At 43.6% G+C, this 21,261-nt stretch overlaps 1 protein-coding gene across 1 annotated transcript in view; it reads left to right on the top strand.

Annotated features, from left to right (window-relative positions):
* Positions 1-17,766, top strand: part of LOC139406374 (inositol hexakisphosphate and diphosphoinositol-pentakisphosphate kinase 2-like) — a 66,312-nt gene extending 48,546 nt beyond the window's left edge. Inside the window, exons 26-28 of the mRNA XM_071148908.1 lie at positions 12,551-12,688; positions 13,121-13,244; positions 15,651-17,766. Of these exons, the coding sequence (XP_071005009.1) occupies positions 12,551-12,688; positions 13,121-13,230 (248 nt within the window). The 3' untranslated portion in view covers positions 13,231-13,244; positions 15,651-17,766. The remainder of the gene's footprint in view (positions 1-12,550; positions 12,689-13,120; positions 13,245-15,650) is intronic.
* The last annotated feature ends 3,495 nt before the right edge of the window (positions 17,767-21,261 follow it).

Raw genomic sequence — 21,261 nt, 5'->3', positions numbered from 1 at the left:
ATGTAGGCCAGTGGTTAGAGTAGCCTAGAATATGTAGGTCAGAGTAGCCTAGACTATGTAGGTCAGAGTAGCCTAGACTATGTAGGTCAGAGTAGCCTAGACTATGTAGGTCAGAGTAGCCTAGACTATGTAGGTCAGAGTAGCCTAGACTATGTAGGTCAGAGTAGCCTAGACTATGTAGGTCAGAGTAGCCTAGACTATGTAGGTCAGAGTAGCCTAGACTATGTAGGTCAGAGTAGCCTAGACTATGTAGGTCAGAGTAGCCTAGACTGTGTAGGTCAGAGTAGCCTACACTGTGTAGGTCAGAGTAGCCTAGACTATGTAGGTCAGAGTAGCCTAGACTATGTAGGTCGAAGGTCAATAGAGAGAGAATGTATCTAAGACCGTGTCCCAAATGTGTTCATACTAGAAAGACCACTTGTTTCTTAAATCCATGACGTCCTATGAGTCCATGATCCCAAAGGTGACTAATGTCAGTCACCTTTCCCAGAAGGTCTTAAAGGGGCTTCACAACCTCTCTGATCAGGGAAGAGGTGCAGGTGTTAGGAGTATCACACACACACACACACACACAGCTCCCTTGGCAACAGTGATCTGCTCTTACTAAGAACTGCATGATATGCAATGAGGACTAACCATTTCCTCCCTACCCCCATCCCGCTCCTCTCTCCCACCCCGCGGATCTTCCACAACAGGGTCCCTGTGCTCGGGCCTATTCAGTACCTCTGTCCTGGGGGTGTCCTCTAGCACCCCCAACCTTTGGGACTGCGTCCGCACCCACTATTGCAAACCCCCCCCCCCCCCCCCCCCCCCCCCCCTGTTTGCCTTTTTCAAGATGGTACGCCTCCCTCCAAATCTGAGCTCCTTTATCGATCTCTATCTCCCATCTCTTCTTCGTGGAAGAGGCCCTACTATATAGTGTAAGACTACCTTGAAGATTTGGAATGGCGTCCCGAGCTGATGTTTAGATCCTGTTTCTTCCAACCTTAGTGGACAAGAGGTTATTATTTGATCAGACAAGTTATCGAAGAGCCCTCCTCTTTTCCTGCCTCTTTTCATCCGCCTCTTAAGAGCAGCGCTGTCCAACTAATTCGCTCTTCAACCAGTTCCAGGAAGAGCCACACTGAAAATCGGTTGTGACCTCGCCGTCAAGATTTGCCAAAGAAATGTGGGTGAATTTTCTATGCTCCCTGACTGTCCTAGCTTTCATTTTCGGGTAATTATTAGCACGTCGGGCACAGTCAAGAAACTGTTTATGAATTTCAGGTCCATTATCAGTTCTACAGTTTTCGATGTGGTTTTAGTCGTTTGACAGGCTTTAGAGCAATCCTCTGCTCCCCCCCCCCCCCCTCTCCCCCAACAGCATGACAGTGACCACATCCGTGATTACATGCTAAGAATTGTTTGTCCCCATACAGTGTATGCAGAGCATGATTTGTTAAAAACCCTGGCATAAAGGACAATACTGTATGACCTGCCCCATGCATGTGGAGAGGATAGGTTGTCCCACTGTGGGTTGAACTGAAGTTCCCCATGTTGTCCACTGGGTGGCATTGTGTACTGTTTCCACTATGCAAGTGATGTCACACTTAATGAAACGGTTGCTTTAATATTATGCTTTGAGATGTTACTTCACTGTTGGCTTGTATGAGACTACAGAGTGTGACAAGTGTGGGGTGTTGAAATAACACCAATGTTTTTCTATGACGTATGGGTGGGGGGGAGGGGGGTTTGTCTCGGTTGTTTTAAAGTGTGTGTTTTTGCAAACGTCTATTTCTCGTAATGCACTTTTAGGTTACAAAGACGAAATATCAATACACCTCCTATAATCCAGATGATTACAGTATTTTAATATAACACATGTTCAATATAACAGGATGGTCAAATGTCATTTGCCTTCATCGTACGTTTCATCTCATACGTTTCAGATCATACGTTTCATCTCATACGTTTCAGATCATACGTTTCAGATCATACGTTTCAGATCATACGTTTCATCTCATATGTTTCGGATCGTACGTTTCAGATCGTACGTTTCATCTCATATGTTTCAGATCATATGTTTCAGATCATACGTTTCAGATCATACGTTTCAGATCATACGTTTCAGATCATACGTTTCAGATCATACGTTTCAGATCATACGTTTCAGATCATTTTGGCATGGAAATAGACTGAACAGTCAGTCAGTGTTCCAGAAAGATTTAAAACGAGCTAAAGGACATTTTAGGTAACTTCTTCAAAAGCCCAATTCACCAGTGCCTAATGTTGCGCAGGAGGTCTAAGGCACTGCTATCTCGGTGCAAGAGGCGTCACTACAGTCCCTGGTTCGAATCCAGGCTGTATCACATCCGGCCGTGATTGGGAGTCCCATAGGGCGGCGCACAATTTGGCCCAGCGTCGTCCGGGTTTGGCCCGTGGTAGTCCGTCGTTGTAAATAAGAATTTGTTCTTAACTGACTTGCCCTAGTTAAATAAAGGTTAAATAAATAAAAAAAATAATGTCACTCCTCTGTCTGAATTCAGAACAATCACAAGCTGAGTTGTACAACGGACTAGGTATCTCCCTTTTCCCTTCACATTCTCTGTCATTCCTCTGTTAGCCCTTCCCATGCTGCGTATGTCTCACCACCAACAGAGAGACACCGACAGAGAGACACAGACAAACATGCACAGTGCACACATAATAAGGCTGCAGCATTAGAGAGGGGCTCTACTTCGGAGAGTTCGAAGACACACATGGGGTCAGGAAAACACACACACACACACGCGTACGTACGTATACACACACACACACACACACACGTACGTACACACACACACGTATGTATACACACACGTACGTACACACACACACGTATGTATACACACACACACGTACGCACACACACATATGTACACACACACACGTACGTATACACACACACATATACACACACACACGTACGTACACACACACACACACACGTACGTACACACACACACATATACACACACGTATGTACACATACATATATATATATATACACACACACACGTATGTACACACACACATATATACACACACACACGTATGTACACACACACATATACACACACACACGTACGTGTACATACACACATATACACACACACGTACGTATACACACACACACACACACACACACATATACACACACACGTATGTACACACACACATATACACACACACACGTACGTATGCCCTCAGATACTAGGTACAAGCGTGTTCACGGTTAACCTGCGGGCCCCAGTAACACCATTACCCTTCTTATTTCCTCAGAGCTCTTCTCTATGCCGGCAGTAAAGAGATTTTCTGTGTCGTTTGCCAGGCATCCGACTAATGGTACGTCTGTTTAAATATACCTCGCCACTCAGTTTCCCTTCATCTTTGCATGTCTTTTTGGGGAAACAACTCTATTTTGGTTTGATGTTGGCTGCATAATGACGTCATTATGCCAGAATCTCAATTTCTCTTGAGTTTTCTACTTCACAATACTTCCTGCCTTCACCATCTGTTTTGGTTTGGACCCTCACTCTTAACACCATCCGTGTTCTGCCTTGACACTGATTTCACCTGTTAATACGCGTCTCTCTGACCCTACCGTTTTCCCACAGGATGGGTAGATGTATGTGGAATATATCTTCTTGTGTGGTTGTGTGTACATATCATTGTATATCATCACATGCTCCTTTTGTTCATTCAAACTCATTTCTCTGGAGAGACGGTTAGCTCCCCCCACCATTCCAGTTTACTTTTTGATGAGGATAACCCGTGTGTTGTTTACAGCTATTTTAATAGCCTTTCAAAAAACATCCTTTTATTTCTGAAGTAACTGGCAAACCTCTTGTTCAACTCTTGAGCGATGTTTCAATTTGACCCAATGAAAACTGAGTTCATGCTAAACCTACTAATTTAATACGGTGGGTACGGAATGAAAGAGTTTTAACATGAAACCTGTCCCATCACTCATCACCATGTCAGTGAATCTATTCATTTCATTTGAAGGGATGGTTGGTGTTCAAACGAGAGAGAGGGCATTCACATAGAGAGAGGGCATTCACATAGAGAGAGGGCATTCACATAGAGAGAGGGCATTCACATAGAGAGAGGGCATTCACATAGAGAGAGGGCATTCACATAGAGAGAGGGCATTCACATAGAGAGAGGGCATTCACATAGAGCGAGGGCATTCACATAGAGCGAGGGCATTCACATAGAGAGAGGGCATTCACATAGAGAGAGGGCATTCACATAGAGAGAGGGCATTCACATAGAGAGAGGGCATTCACATAGAGAGAGGGCATTCACATAGAGCGAGGGCATTCACATAGAGCGAGGGCATTCACATAGAGAGAGGGCATTCACATAGAGAGAGTGCATTCACATAGAGAGAGGGCATTCACATAGAGAGAGGGCATTCACATAGAGAGAGGGCATTCACATAGAGAGAGGGCATTCACATAGAGAGAGGGCATTCACATAGAGAGAGGGCATTCACATAGAGAGAGGGCATTCACATAGAGAGAGGGCATTCACATAGAGAGAGGGCATTCACATAGAGAGAGGGCATTCACATAGAGAGAGGGCATTCACATAGAGAGAGGGCATTCACATAGAGAGAGGGCATTCACATAGAGAGAGGGCATTCACATAGAGAGAGGGCATTCACATAGAGAGAGGGCATTCACATAGAGAGAGGGCATTCACATAGAGAGAGGGCATTCACATAGAGAGAGGGCATTCACATAGAGAGAGGGCATTCACATAGAGAGAGGGCATTCACATAGAGAGAGGGCATTCACATAGAGAGAGGGCATTCACATAGAGAGAGAGACAGAGGGCATTCACATAGACAGAGGGCATTCACATAGAGAGAGGGCATTCACATAGAGAGAGGGCATTCACATAGAGGGAGAGAGAGGGCATTCACATAGAGAGAGGGCATTCACATAGAGAGAGGGCATTCACATAGAGAGAGGGCATTCACATAGAGAGAGGGCATTCACATAGAGAGAGGGCATTCACATAGAGAGAGGGCATTCACATAGAGAGAGGGCATTCACATAGAGAGAGGGCATTCACATAGAGAGAGGGCATTCACATAGAGAGAGGGCATTCACATAGAGAGAGGGCATTCACATAGAGAGAGGGCATTCACATAGAGAGAGGGCATTCACATAGAGAGAGGGCATTCACATAGAGAGAGGGCATTCACATAGAGAGAGGGCATTCACATAGAGAGAGGGCATTCACATAGAGAGAGGGCATTCACATAGAGAGAGGGCATTCACATAGAGAGAGGGCATTCACATAGAGAGAGGGCATTCACATAGAGAGGGGGCATTCACATAGAGAGAGGGCATTCACATAGACAGGGCATTCACATAGACAGAGGGCATTCACATAGACAGGGCATTCACATAGACAGAGGGCATTCACATAGACAGAGGGCATTCACATAGAGAGAGGGCATTCACATAGAGAGAGGGCATTCACATAGAGAGAGGGCATTCACATAGAGAGAGGGCATTCACATAGAGAGAGGGCATTCACATAGAGAGAGGGCATTCACATAGAGAGAGGGCATTCACATAGAGAGAGGGCATTCACATAGAGAGAGGGCATTCACATAGAGAGAGGGCATTCACATAGAGAGAGGGCATTCACATAGAGAGAGGGCATTCACATAGAGAGAGGGCATTCACATAGAGCGAGGGCATTCACATAGAGAGAGGGCATTCACATAGAGAGAGGGCATTCACATAGAGAGAGGGCATTCACATAGAGAGAGGGCATTCACATAGAGAGAGGGCATTCACATAGAGAGAGGGCATTCACATAGAGAGGAGGGCATTCACATAGAGAGAGGGCATTCACATAGAGAGGGGGCATTCACATAGAGAGAGGGAGAGAGGGCATTCACATAGAGAGAGGGCATTCACATAGAGAGAGGGCATTCACATAGAGAGAGGGCATTCACATAGAGAGAGGGCATTCACATAGAGAGAGGGCATTCACATAGAGAGAGGGCATTCACATAGAGAGAGGGCATTCACATAGAGAGAGGGCATTCACATAGAGAGAGGGCATTCACATAGAGAGAGGGCATTCACATAGAGAGAGGGCATTCACATAGAGAGAGGGCATTCACATAGAGAGAGGGCATTCACATAGAGAGAGGGCATTCACATAGAGAGAGGGCATTCACATAGAGAGAGGGCATTCACATAGAGAGAGGGCATTCACATAGAGAGAGGGCATTCACATAGAGAGAGGGCATTCACATAGAGAGAGGGCATTCACATAGAGAGAGGGCATTCACATAGAGAGAGGGCATTCACATAGAGAGAGGGCATTCACATAGAGAGGGGGCATTCACATAGAGAGAGGGCATTCACATAGACAGGGCATTCACATAGACAGGGCATTCACATAGACAGAGGGCATTCACATAGACAGGGCATTCACATAGACAGAGGGCATTCACATAGACAGAGGGCATTCACATAGAGAGAGGGCATTCACATAGAGAGAGGGCATTCACATAGAGAGAGGGCATTCACATAGAGCGAGGGCATTCACATAGAGAGAGGGCATTCACATAGAGAGAGGGCATTCACATAGAGAGAGGGCATTCACATAGAGAGAGGGCATTCACATAGAGAGAGGGCATTCACATAGAGAGAGGGCATTCACATAGAGCGAGGGCATTCACATAGAGAGAGGGCATTCACATAGAGAGAGGGCATTCACATAGAGAGAGGGCATTCACATAGAGAGAGGGCATTCACATAGAGCGAGGGCATTCACATAGAGAGAGGGCATTCACATAGAGCGAGGGCATTCACATAACACTGTGCTATGGAAGAGAGGCTGCAGTCTGCGTGTTGCTGTACAGTACCAGTCTAAAGTCTGGACACACCTACTCATTCAAGGGTTTTTCTTTACTTTTCTTTACTTTTTGAAGAATCTAAAATATATTTTGATTTGTTTAACACTTTTTTTTGGTTACAACTTGATTCCATATGTGTTATTTCATAGTTTTGACGTCTTCACTATTTTTCTACAATGTAGAAAATAGTAAAAAAATAAATAAATGAAAAACTCTTGAATGAGTAGGTGTGTCCAAACTTTTGACTGGTACTGTATGTGAACATGTGTCCACAAGAATACCCATTGAAAGGGTATTCAATTGACCAATTTGAATTTATTCTGTCTGTTTTACTGATCTCAAGTGAGTCATGTTGCTATGCACTGTGTTATGAAATATATTACTATGTTATAGGGGTCCAGGCAGTGGTAGGATGAGTTTGTCATGCATGGGTGAGTGCTGTGGTATCTCTCAAACAATGTAAGGACCTGAGCTGCTGTGGTATCTCTCAAACAATGTAAGGACCTGAGCTGCTGTGGTATCTCTCAAACAATGTTTTAGGATTGAGCTGCTGTGGTAAGAAAGTAAGTGGTTGAATTGATCATTTTTGCCCGACACAATGACTTTACTGTTGGGGCTGTACAGATACAAGTCAATGTTTTGTGAAATGCGCTTGATTGTATTTTCCTGTAGCTTGGAGAATGACGAAGGAGAGCGGACACATTGAAACTACCGACTCTGGGCCTGGCTCTCACCCAGTTAAACTGAGTGAATTTGGCATTGAATTCTAGGTAAATAGCAGTATTAGATGTTATCCAAGTGCCTGGGTCATCTGGCTACTAGGACCGGATGTGACGTGTGTCCCCCCCCTAGGATCGGATGCGATTTGTCCCCCCCAGGACCGGACGTGTCCCCCCCTAAGACCGGACGCAAAGCGCGACACGGGCACGGAATCACCCCCCCCAGTCCTAGGACCGGATGGACCAGACTAATTGCGATATTCGATGCATGGTTTCTGCGTCTGTGTTAACAGAGTTTTGGGTGAACTTCTGCTAGCTACTCACTGCAATGGCTACAGTGATCAGTGGTTTTATATTAGGCCCTAACCTAGGGTCAGTGCAGCTCATGTCGAGAGGTGTGCTGGATTCAGTAAGGTCTGGCCCTGCATCAAGTATGAAGTATAAAGAAAGCTGTATAAGTTGGCAGTACTTACCGAAAAGTGAGGTGGACAAATGGTGTAGTGTCTCCTAACTTCATAGTGTGATGCCAGTTCTTGAAACGAGCGTGAACAGGTGTGTGCTCAGATTAGAGGCACAGTAACGCTTCTATTCATACGACCTGTAGTTCTCAACAAGACTTCCTCATCCGTGTAACCAACCTTCTCCGTCTGCTCATGAACAACTGTTGTCTTTGGTTCAGACCTCTATCCAGATGGTTGTTCTGCCATTTTGAAGTTATCCATCCACGGTCAAGGTGTCACAATACTGTGCCGGCATGAAAGATGCATTATATCAAAGGAAAGGTTTGAGATCGAATAGTCCTTGTCTGAGGCAGATATCTCTGTCTGTGCAGTTGTTTTGTCTTTCTGGGGTGATGTACAGAGCATTCAGAAAGTATTCAGACCCCTTGGCTTTTTCCACATTTTGTTATGTTACAGCCTTATTCTAAAATGGATTAAATACATTTTGTTTTACTCCTCAATCTACACACAATAACCCTATAATGACATCACAATACCCCATAATGACTTCACAATACCCCATAATGACTTCACAATACCCCATAATGACAAAGCGAAAACAGGTTTTCAGAAATACAGAAATATCTTATTTACTTAAGTATTCAGACCCTTTGCTAGGACACTTGAAATTGAGCTCAGTTGTATCCTGTTTCCATTGATCATTCTTGACTGTAGTCCACCTGTGGTAAATTTGGAAAGGCACACACCTGTCTATATAAGGTCCCACAGTTGACAGTGCATGTCAGAGCAAAAACCAAGCCGTGAGGTCGAAGAAATTGTCCGTAGAGCTCAGAGACAGTATTGTGTTGGGGCACAGATCTACCTTTCTGCAGCATTGAAGGGTCCCCAATAACACAGTGGCCTCCATCATTCTTCAATGGAAGAAGTTTGGAACCACCTAGACTCTTCAAAGAGCTGGCCGCCCGGCCAAACTGAGAAATCGGGGGAGAAGGACCTTGGTCAGGGAGGTGACCAAGAACCCTATGGCCACACTGACAGAGCTCCAGAGTTCCTCTGTGGCGATTGGATACCCTTCCAGAAGGACAACCATCTCTGCAACACTCCACCAATCAGGCCTTTATGGTAGAGTGGTCGGACGGAAGGCACTCCTCTGTAAAAGGCACATGACAGCCCGCTTGGAGTTTGCCAAAAGGTGCCTAAAGTACTCCGATCGTGAGAAACATGATTCTCTGGTATGATGAAACCAAGATTGAACTATTTGGCCTGAATGCCAAGTGTCACGCCTGGAGGAAGCCTGGCATCATCCCTACGGTGAGGCATGGTGGTGGCAGCATTATGCTGTGGGGATGTTTTTCAGCAGCAGGGACTGGGAGAACAGTCAGGATTGAGGGAAAAATAAATGGCGCAAAGTACAGAGAGATATTGATTTTAGAATAAGGCTGTAGCTTAGCAAAATGTGGATAAAGTCAAGAGGTCAGAATACTTTCCAAATGCACTGTAGGTACTACCCATATTACCAATAAGTTTCTCTTTTCCCGTTGTCTGGTATTCTGGTTGACCCTGAATACTTTCCGAATGCACCGTAGATACTACCCATAAGCCTCTGTTCCGGTTGTTGACCGTTCTATGAATTCCAGATTTCACCCTGTTTGGATTCTACATGAAAACATTGATGCCTCGTTTTGTAGTTGCAGTTCGGTTTTATGTCTGGAAAGAAAGCATTGTCCTTTCTTTGATGTTGAGAAGCCTTGTTTACTTACTGGTGATCGTGACCAGCAAGGAGGTGTTTTGACTGACATGCCTGTCATCTTCCAATGTGTATTACCCCATGAACATCAACGATGGAGAGACTGTAGCTCTGGACAGCAGTTAGATGTTTCTCCATCTGTCTTATTGAATGGATGGGAGAGAGCCTGGGACCTGCAGCCTCGTTTCTTTTTAAATGAGAGAGTCACAGCCTCTTTAATATTGTGAACATGCTGGCCTGCCTACAGCCTTTCACTACTCTTCCTCAGAGCCATGAGACTAGCACCATGTAGCCCAGCTGCTGAAGGGGCTCTCCACTGACACGATCCTCCTGTCTTGTTCCTCTGGATGGGGGCCATGGCCCTCTACCTGCAAAAGTGCCCTTACCACCGGCGCCTTCTTCCGGAACCGTCTGGTGTCCAGCCAAGACCTCCCAGAGTGCCTCTATGGTCGGACCCCTGTAGACCTCCCAGAGTGCCTCTACGGTCGGACCCCTGTAGACCTCCCAGAGTGCCTCTATGGTCGGACCCCTGTAGACCTCCCAGAGTGCCTCTACGGTCGCTTCTGTCTTCTAATTCACTGTCTACATGACGTTTGTTGGCCTATTCCTTCATGTCATTCCCATTAACCTGTCTGTCTGTCTCTCTCCTCTCTGTCTGTGTCTCTCTCTGTCTGTGCCTGAGAATGCAGCCGTGACAACTATAAAGGGAGTGTTCATTCTCCAATCGATGGGTCAATATCCCTTACTCATTTTGCTGAGTCTTTTAATCCAAAAGGATGTTTGCCAGCTTTCTCTTCGAGATCTTTACGGTGAAATGAGAAGAAAAAAGTCCCTGCTAGGTGGAAAAATGTCGATCTGCCCTTCAGAAAAGCACTTAACCCTAATTGGTCCAGGGTCGCCGTCAATATTGGCTGATCCCTGGTCATGACCCCGCTCTCCGAGGGCCGTGACCCCGCTCTCTGAGGGTGTCGCAGGGGAGTGCGATATGCCACAAAAACACATTTGCATTTCACACCACACACTTTCATATATTTGAAACAGGAAAAATATAAGCACCCCCTATTTGACCTTTTACAGTCCAGTTGGGTATTCTGACTGTCAAGATAGTTGCTCTACTTATGGACACTTGATTGGAGTGATGTGGAGACTGCACTTTTGGTGGCCCTCCTGGCTACCATTGGAAATCCCTTCGCTCTCATGAAAGATGTTTTGGTATTTTGACCAGATTTAAGATCTGAGATCTGCGAAGAATATCTAGGTCACCTTGGCTTACCTCATTTTAATTGGCCGAGTAAGCGGTAGTCTGTCCTTAAACCACAGAGTTTTAGGGGAGTATCTGGAGTCTCTGCTTCCCCCTTTTAAGCCTACGCATCCCCACAGGATGTACTAGACATCAGCCCCAGAACTCTGTAGCTGGACAGGAAATCACTTGGTAGACTTGGAAGAGGTTGATAGGAATATTACATTTCCATAGGTAATTGACTGGGCACAGTTGAATTGTCAAAGCCTGACGGGTTTTTTTTTCTTCTCTCATCTTACTTTATTTTTCCATTTCCCTCCTACCACTTTTTTTTTTTCATTACATATCTTAATTCGCTTCGTCTCTCTCCCTCTCTTGCTCTTCCACTCTGTTTCACGGGTAGTAAATTAATGGCGCAGTGTAGCATCAGTGTCTTCTGCTACATCTGGTGTGTGTGAGCTGAATTAAATATCCTTACAGAGTGGTAGGCTGCAACACGTCGCGAGGGAGGGGTGGAGACAGAGGGAGGGGTGGAGACAGAGGGAGGCAAGCAGAGGGAGGAAGGGAAAGACAACAGAAAGCTAGAGATCATATCAGGCCTTCTCCACAGACATCTGGGTTGATATTCTTTAGCGACGTTATCAGAGAATTTTAGGCAGGCAAAACGCTCTCATGTTGTACTCTGACCTTGTCTTGCCCAGGTGAATAATGATGCTGAAAACTGCTTCTGGTTGAAACTCGGCAAATTCAAAGACTCCACAAAAGGCTTCACCAATCACAACAACACTCTTTTGGGGGTTGGTGAAAGTCCATCCTGACCAAGTTGACTTGTTATTTGTGACATGAACACGTTGATTAATCTCAATGAAACTGTCAGTTGGTTGGGGAAGAAACATTATGGCGGAATACTGCAAAATGCGGGCCTTGGAAGCCATTTGTGCTAACCATCGAAGTGCTGTTGGGATTTAGGTTACAACAGTTGGACAGTTCGGGGAGAAGGCTGACAGCATGCATTCTGGGAAATGGATGACTGGATGACTCATTGCTTGACCTCATACATTCCTTGTTTTTGTGTGAGGTGCTGTCACTTCCATTGTGGTGTTATTTCGGGCTGCACTGTATGTCAAAGGATTGATTGGCTGCACAGGCCTGTTGGTGTGTGAAAAGCCTGTCGTCACACAACACAAGGCCTCAGGGCAGGACGTGTGTACTGTACGCCATTCGAGACGCAAAGCCTGTCCTTGGTCGAGCTGCTCTATGGCTTGGTACTTTTGTGTGAATGACTGACTGGATTTTGGCATGGTCCTTGCAGAGTGCCCTGGGGGACGCCCAATGTCTATCTTTCTCCGTTGAGTGATGTCACATTGAAAGGGGGCGGTGCTACGTGCTATATTACTGTGTCGCCACGTTTCATAGCTCAGATGGAGGGGTGGTGCCACCGTGTGTTTGTGTGTCTCCTCTCCCATGCAGGCTTTGAAGGCTGCTCCATGGTGCCCTCTATCTACCCGCTGGAGACATTGCACAACTCGCTCTCCCTCAAGCAGGTGGACAAGTTCCTCAATGCCGTGTGTGAGCACAGCAGCGATGCCCACGCCAAGACCATGAAAGGTAAGCATTCTAGTCAGAGCCATGCATTTAGAGAGTTGGGACATTGAAGTTTCTGCATTATGATGCATTTACATGAAACTACAACATTCTATGGCAGCCATGTTGGCTCCCCCATTAACATTACATGGGGAATAGAATGTCTAGAATGAGCATTATGATGCATTTACATGAAACTACAACATTCATTCTAGGAACAACATACCTAGCCTCTACAATACAGACCTGATCCAAGATCTGTTTGTGCTGCCGTACCAACTCCAATGGCCATTGGCCTGATAATGACCATAAGTGTTGGCAAGATTGGAGAAACAGATCTGGGACCAGGCAAACAAATGAATATATTTGGTGTCAGTCATCACTGTGTTTCTCAGTGGCATATAATACATCCACCTTTTATGATGTTTAGTAGCGAACATGATCGTTTCCCTCCAGCTCTCTCTGCCTTGTTCGACACGTCGAGTCAGGGGTACGGCCAGGCACACATCTACCCCCCCCCCACCGAAAGCCCTGTCCTCCTCAGAAACTCCTGTCCGGTCCCCTGAATGCCCACTTTGGTGTGAGTATAGCGACGTCCACGTTCTTCAGTCTTCATACATATTTCTTTAAACATATCTCTCTTTTAAATGTGAGAATATTAAACGCTAAACTAAATACTGAGCATTAACATCACCGTACTGTACTTGCACCACAGAGTAATATGCTGCGTTCTTTTGAGTACCAATTAGCTACAGTAGGTCAACCTGGCAGTCTGGTACCTCTGCTTCTCAAAATGCTATAGTGAGAGAGAAAGAAAGAGAGAGAGAAAGAGACAGAAAGAAAGAGACAGAAAGAGAGAGACAGAGATAAAGGAGAGACAGAAAGAGAGAGAGATGAAGGAGAGAGACAGTAGATGCATATGCAAAACTTTACAATCAACACAGGTTCAGGTGCATGTCAGTCCGACCACAACCTGTAGCCCTTACCTAGATGGGTTTGAGAAATATGGCGGAAGCCTCCCCCAACCCCGTGGGTAGGTTAGTTTGAGATTACACCCACTCAGTCCCTTCAGATCTGAAAACATGAAAGTGATGCTAGGGGAAAGGGTTCGTTTTAGGACTCAACACTACAGTCGTAATGCACATTTCCATTGTCCTAGAACACGGTTGTGTTCAGTGGGGCGTGCAACAGAGAATGTTTTAAAACAAAATGAATGTCTTATTGAACAGTCTATTTTCTTCCGTTTGGAGCCTATTATTGCCTAATGGTTACGAGGCCAACCAGCACCAGAGACAGATCTTTCCCAGAGCAGGATGTATAAAAAGCCTAAAACTGTCAGATTAACTAAATAAGAGCGCTGTGTTTTAGTCTTTCTTTGCCAAGAAGAGAGGCGCTATCAATTTAAGACTTCTGTAAAATAGGACTCGGGATAATAACCCCCCCCCGCCTTAGTTTTATCTAGCCATCTCTGCCTCGCCGCTGGGGTCCATTGTTGTCGGTGCCCCCCCCCCCCTTCCAGTGGGGATTAATTTGGCCCTTCACCAGTCTTTTAGTTTCAACAGCTGCTGTGAGCTGCTTTATCTCTCTCTCTCTCTTTCTGTCTCTCTCCTTTCTTTCTCTATCTCTTTCTGTCTCTCTCCTTTATCTCTCTCTCTTTCTGTCTCTCCTTTATCTCTGTCTCTCTCTTTCTGTCTCTTTCGTTCTCTCTTTCTCTCTCCTTTCTCTCTCTTTCTGTCTCTCCTTTATCTTTGTCTCTCTTTATGTCTATCTTTGTCTCTCTCCTTTCTTTCTGTCTCTCTCCTTTCTGTCTCTCTCCTTTATCTCTCTCTTTCTGTCTCTCTCCTTTATCTCTGTCTCTCTCTTTCTGTATCTCTCCTTTATCTCTGTCTCTCTCTTTCTGTCTCTCTCCTTTATCTCTGTCCCTCTCTTTTTGTCTCTCTCCTTTGTCTCTCTCTCTTTCTGTCTCTCTCCTTTATCTCTGTCTCTCTCTTTCTGTATCTCTCATTTATCTCTGTGTCTCTCTCTTTCTGTCTCTCTCCTTTATCTCTGTCTCTCTCTTTCTGTATCTCTCATTTATCTCTGTGTCTCTCTCTTTCTGTATCTCTCTTTTATCTCTGTCTCTCTCTTTCTGTCTCTCTCCTTTCTGTCTCTCTCCTTTCTGTCTCTCTCCTTTATCTCTGTCTCTCTCTTTCTGTCTCTCTCCTTTGTCTCTCTCCTTTATTTCTATCCCTCTTTCTGTCTCTCCTTTCTCTCTCTTTCTGTCTCTCTCCTTTATCTCTGTCCCTCTCTTTCTGTCTCTCTCTCTCCTTTATCTCTTTCGCTCTCGCCCCAAAATCGAACTTGCAGTAACCATAGCTTTATCTGTCTCTCTTCAGTCTTAATAACCCATCTAATGTTTATTAGGGTGTAGAGGAGGAGTAGAAAGCATGCTGGAGGTTAGAAGTGTCCCTCTGGTGAATAGCAGCTTTGTTCTCATTTGAGTGTGGCGTGACATTAGTTTATTTTCTCACTAGACTCTGTAGACTGAATTCATTGCAGAAGGTAAACAGTTTTACTGGAAATTAGATATACGTATGTGATTTGTATATGTATGGAAACAAATTAGATTCAACACCAATAGAGTTTTGCCCAGCGGTAGAGTTTCGCCCAGCGGTAGAGTTTCGCCCAGCGGTGGACCCAGCGGTAGAGTTTCGCCCAGCGGTAGAGTTTCGCCCAGCGGTAGAGTTTCGCCCAGCGGTAGAGTTTCGCCCAGCGGTAGAGTTTCGCCCAGCGGTAGAGTTTCGTCCAGCGGTAGAATGACTGATATTACACTTCAAATTTGATATGTTGTTTAATAATGTTTGACACATTGTAAATAATAATTTGTTTTTAATTGACTTACATGTATAAATGAAGGTACAAAATAATTATCCCATCACAATTACTTGTTTATGTTCATGTTTGTGTGGGTCTCTCTCTCTCTCTTTTTCTCTGTGTGTGTGTGCAGACAGCAGTGGCCCCTCTAGCACAGTGTTCAGTGCAAGGTCCTCTTCCCCCACCTCAGTGAACCCAGACATACATTTCAGCTTCAGTGAGTAGACCACAGCCCCCTCACCGGATCCCAAAGAGAAACTAGAGGACAACACAACACCTGGATCCACTCCCTATTAATCCATCCACCCACCCATCTATTCATCTGTCTACCCATCTGTCCACCCACCGAGCCATTCATCCATCCACACTATGACTTCTACCCGCCTGTGAGTGCTTTCAAACTAATCACAGTCACATACAGTGCTGGACCCTAAGGACCGCCAGTCTCATTTTGTGGACAAAAACAAACCAAAACCCACTGGCCCCTCCCCTCAGGCGGATGTGTGTCCAACCAACACTCTGCCCCAGTTGAGCGACAGCGAGGGGAGCCTATCCCCAGGCTCCTTTGCAGTGTATAGACGGGCCTGAGGCTGGACGGATCCATGCCGTCTGTACTGGATTCAGACTGCTGTCCTGCCGTCTTTCCCAGATTCAGACTGCTGTCCTGCCGTCTGTCCCAGATTCAGACTGCTGTCCTGCCGTCTGTCCCAGATTCAGACTGCTGTCCTGCCGTCTGTCCCAGATTCAAACTGCTGTCCTGCCGTCTGTCCCAGATTCAGACTGCTGTCCTGCCGTCTGTCCCGGATTCAGACTGCTGTCCTGCCGTCTGTCCCAGATTCAGACTGCTGTCCTGCCGTCTGTCCCGGATTCAGACTGCTGTCCTGCCGTCTGTCCCGGATTCAGACTGCTGTCCTGCCGTCTGTCCCGGATTCAGACTGCTGTCCTGCCGTCTGTCCCGGATTCAGACTGCTGTCCTGCCGTCTGTCCCGGATTCAGACTGCTGTCCTGCCGTCTGTCCCGGATTCAGACTGCTGTCCTGCCGTCTGTCCCAGATTCAGACTGCTGTCCTGCCGTCTGTCCCGGATTCAGACTGCTGTCCTGCCGTCTGTCCCGGATTCAGACTGCTGTCCTGCCGTCTGTCCCGGATTCAGATTGCTGTCCTGCCGTCTGTCCCGGATTCAGACTGCTGTCCTGCCGTCTGTCCCGGATTCAGACTGCTGTCCTGCCGTCTGTCCCAGATTCAGACTGCTGTCCTGCCGTCTGTCCCAGATTCAGACTGCTGTCCTGCCGTCTGTCCCAGATTCAGACTGCTGTCCTGCCGTCTGTCCCAGATTCAGATTGTGCTGTCCTGCCGTCTGTCCTGGATTCAGATTGTGGCTGCTGATTAGAGACGATGGGAGAAACAGGAGCTGATTATTTCCATGCTTCATCCAAATCCTATTCTATATGGAACTGCACACACAAAATGTGTCGGTGCATGAGTACCTCCTCTCTCAGAGGCGGGAGGCAGGTTCAGAATGTTCTGCATTTTCAATCATGGCTGACCATATTCTTTGGAACACAGAGATAGTTGAGCCAGTTGATTAAATATGGACTGCTTTCTCCAGTTTTGTTGGTGTTGTCCCTTTTTTTTTTTTTTGTAGACTGTTTGGGTTTCCGTACTTTACATGATTTTGGGGGAAAGGGTACAATACAATGGGGATACTATTTCCTGTCATTGTCTACACAGCATTATTATTCTGAAAGGGTCTGAAAAACAGACATTGCAACGTAAACCGTGAGCCGATTACTTTCAGTCACGTTATTAAATAGCCGTCAGTCAATATGCATGCACCACTTTGTCGCAAAATAACAACTCCTTCTATACACATACTGGTTATGTTTTAAGTGTAAAAGATATTTCATACACCTCCTTCAACCTACCAAACTAATAAACTATACACGTGCCTCAACTCCCTTACAACGAGAATCAGTGTTACTGAATCTATTTTTTTTACAGTGTTTCAAGGGTAAACCACTCCAGAGGAAGTAGCTGACTGTCTTTTAGGCTACTTCAGTCTGTACTGGATCCAGTCCTCTTACTAGTTTAAACATGTCTGCTGTTTTGCCATAGTTAAGTGTTTAATATTAATTTAAACGATTCTATATCATATGTTGTAATGCATTTGATTTTGCCATCTGTGTTGCACCTGAGAGGATAATAAACGTATATTGAATATGTAATTAGGGCTAAAAAAATAAAATAAAAATGAGATGGGAGGGATCTGTTAAATCGTTTGTACAAAACATATCGTTATGAATACAACTTCATACAAAACATATCGTTATGACTACAACTTCATACAAAACATATCGTTATGGATACAACTTCATACAAAACATATCGTTATGGATACAACTTCATACAAAACATATCGTTATGGATACAACTTCATACAAAACATATCGTTATGGATACAACTTCATACAAAACATATCGTTATGAATACAACTTCATACAAAACATATCGTTATGGATACAACTTCATACAAAACATATCGTTATGGATACAACTTCATACAAAACATATCGTTATGGATACAACTTCATACAAAACATATCGTTATGGATACAACTTCATACAAAACATATCGTTATGAATACAACTTCATACAAAACATATCGTTATGAATACAACTTCATACAAAACATATCGTTATGACTACAACTTCATACAAAACATATCGTTATGACTACAACTTCATACAAAACATATCGTTATGGATACAACTTCATACAAAACATATCGTTATGAATACAACTTCATACAAAACATATCGTTATGAATACAACTTCATACAAAACATAAACATATCGTTATGAATACAACTTCATACAAAACATAAACATATCGTTATGAATACAACTTCATACAAAACATATCGTTATGAATACAACTTCATACAAAACATATCGTTATGAATACAACTTCATACAAAACATATCGTTATGGATACAACTTCATTTAAAACATATCGTTATGAATACAACTTCATACAAAACATAAACATATCGTTATGAATACAACTTCTTACAAAACATATCGTTATGAATACAACTTCTTACAAAACATATCGTTATGAATACAACTTCATACAAAACATAAACATATCGTTATGGATACAACTTCATACAAAACATAAACATATCGTTATGGATACAACTTCATACAAAACATATCGTTATGAATACAACTTCATACAAAACATAAACATATCGTTATGAATACAACTTCATACAAAACATATCGTTATGAATACAACTTCATACAAAACATATCGTTATGAATACAACTTCATACAAAACATATCGTTATGAATACAACTTCTTACAAAACATATCGTTATGAATACAACTTCATACAAAACATATCGTTATGGATACAACTTCATACAAAACATATCGTTATGAATACAACTTCATACAAAACATATCGTTATGAATACAACTTCATACAAAACATATCGTTATGGATACAACTTCATTTAAAACATATCGTTATGAATACAACTTCATACAAAACATAAACATATCGTTATGAATACAACTTCATACAAAACATATCGTTATGGATACAACTTCATTTAAAACATATCGTTATGAATACAACTTCATACAAAACATAAACATATCGTTATGAATACAACTTCTTACAAAACATATCGTTATGAATACAACTTCATACAAAACATATCGTTATGGATACAACTTCATACAAAACATATCGTTATGAATACAACGTCATACAAAACATATCGTTATGGATACAACTTCATACAAAACATATCGTTATGAATACAACTTCTTACAAAACATATCGTTATGGATACAACTTCATACAAAACATATCGTTATGGATACAACTTCATACAAAACAGATCGTTATGAATACAACTTCATACAAAACATATCGTTATGAATACAACTTCATACAAAACATATCGTTATGAATACAACTTCATACAAAACATATCGTTATGGATACAACTTCATACAAAACATATCGTTATGAATACAACTTCATACAAAACATATCGTTATGGATACAACTTCATACAAAACATATCGTTATGGATACAACTTCATACAAAATGTTTTTTTTTTCTTGTACAGTGCCATTACATTCTTGACATAATTCTCAGAATTGTAAACCTGAAACGTTTCAATAGAGTACGAAGAGAACATGCTTGTCATTGTGTTTTGTAGTTTTGTACGTCGTCTTTTTGTATGTAGTCTTGTGTGCTATCTCAAGGATGCTCTCAACTGCACTAATGCAGACCTACCGTAGCACTGCTGAATCTGTCCAACAAACCTTTCTTTGACTTTACTTCACGTTGTTTTTTATCGTGATAGTAAGGATTTATTTAACGATTGGTGTTTCTGTAGGTGAAATTTAGGGCTGTATTTGTGATTTTACTTAATGTGGCATGTAATGTCAGCCAAAGACATGTTGATGCTGTGTAGAATCCTCTCCTTAGACTTTCAAAATAGAATACCAAGGTTGTTTTATTAAAAGTCATATCGGCTCTCTGAAGGTTGTGTTTCTCTATTAAGCTCAGGCATTACAAATCCATCATTTTAACTAGTCTGATGGGTGCACAAGTTTGTGTGTGTGTGGGGGTATAGCAAGGTTTACTATCATATTATAAAGCCCTCAAACTCAACTCTGGACCTCGAAGCCAGTTCCATTGCATTATTTCACTGTTCCCCCTCTAATCAGGGACTGACTTAGACCTGGGACACCAGGTGGGTGAAATTAATTATCAGGTAGAACAGAAACCCAGCAGGCTCCGGATCTCGTAAGGTCAGAGTTGAATACCCCTGTTATAGAGGATGATATGCTCTCACAGTGGCTTCACACATCAGATCACAAAATACAGCTGGCTTCCATTAGTACTTTATATGAAGAGGAGTGAGTGGAACAGTTCCTGTCTGTTTAGGCAACGGAGAGAAAGACGGAGAGATATTTAACGACCCTGTTTTTATACTATATTGTTCAACAGCTGATAAAACGAACACTGAAGAAGTGTGAAACAATGTGATCAGTGTTATTTCCTGATAACTGCTGGTTGAAAATACAAAATCGACACAGGACCTTCTGGTCAGCAGGTTTTCATGGGCGGAGTCTCGGTGACATCACCATGCAGTAAATTGGTTAAAGGCCCAGGGCAGTCAAAAAAACGTGATATGCCTGTGTTTATTTATATATACTGTATGTATGTGTGTGTGTTTTTATTTAGATATATATATTGAACAAAAATATAAATGCAACAATTTCAAAGATTTTACAGTTCATATAATGAAATCATTCATTAGGTCCTAATCTATGGATTTCACATGACTGGGAATACAGATATGCATCTGTTGGTCACAGATACCTTAAAAAAACAAAAGGTAGGGAGGGTTGTGGATCAGAAAACCAGTCAATATCTGGTGTGACCACCATTTGCCTCATGCAGCACAACACAACTATTTTGCATAGAGTTGATCAGGTTGTTGACTGGGTCCTGTGGAATGTTGTCCCACTTCTCTTCAATGGCTTTGCGGAGTTGCTGGACATTGGCGGGAAATGGAACGCGCTGTCGTACAAGACGATCCAGAGCATCCCAAACATGCTCAATGGGTGACATGTCGGGTGAGTATGCAGGCCATGGAAGAACTGGGACATTTTCAGCTTCTAGGAATTGTGTACAGATCCTTACGA

This window comes from Oncorhynchus clarkii, chromosome 4, assembly GCF_045791955.1.
Source record: "Oncorhynchus clarkii lewisi isolate Uvic-CL-2024 chromosome 4, UVic_Ocla_1.0, whole genome shotgun sequence".
Taxonomy (NCBI): Eukaryota; Metazoa; Chordata; class Actinopteri; order Salmoniformes; family Salmonidae; genus Oncorhynchus; species Oncorhynchus clarkii.
This window is presented reverse-complemented; position numbering and strand designations above follow the sequence as displayed.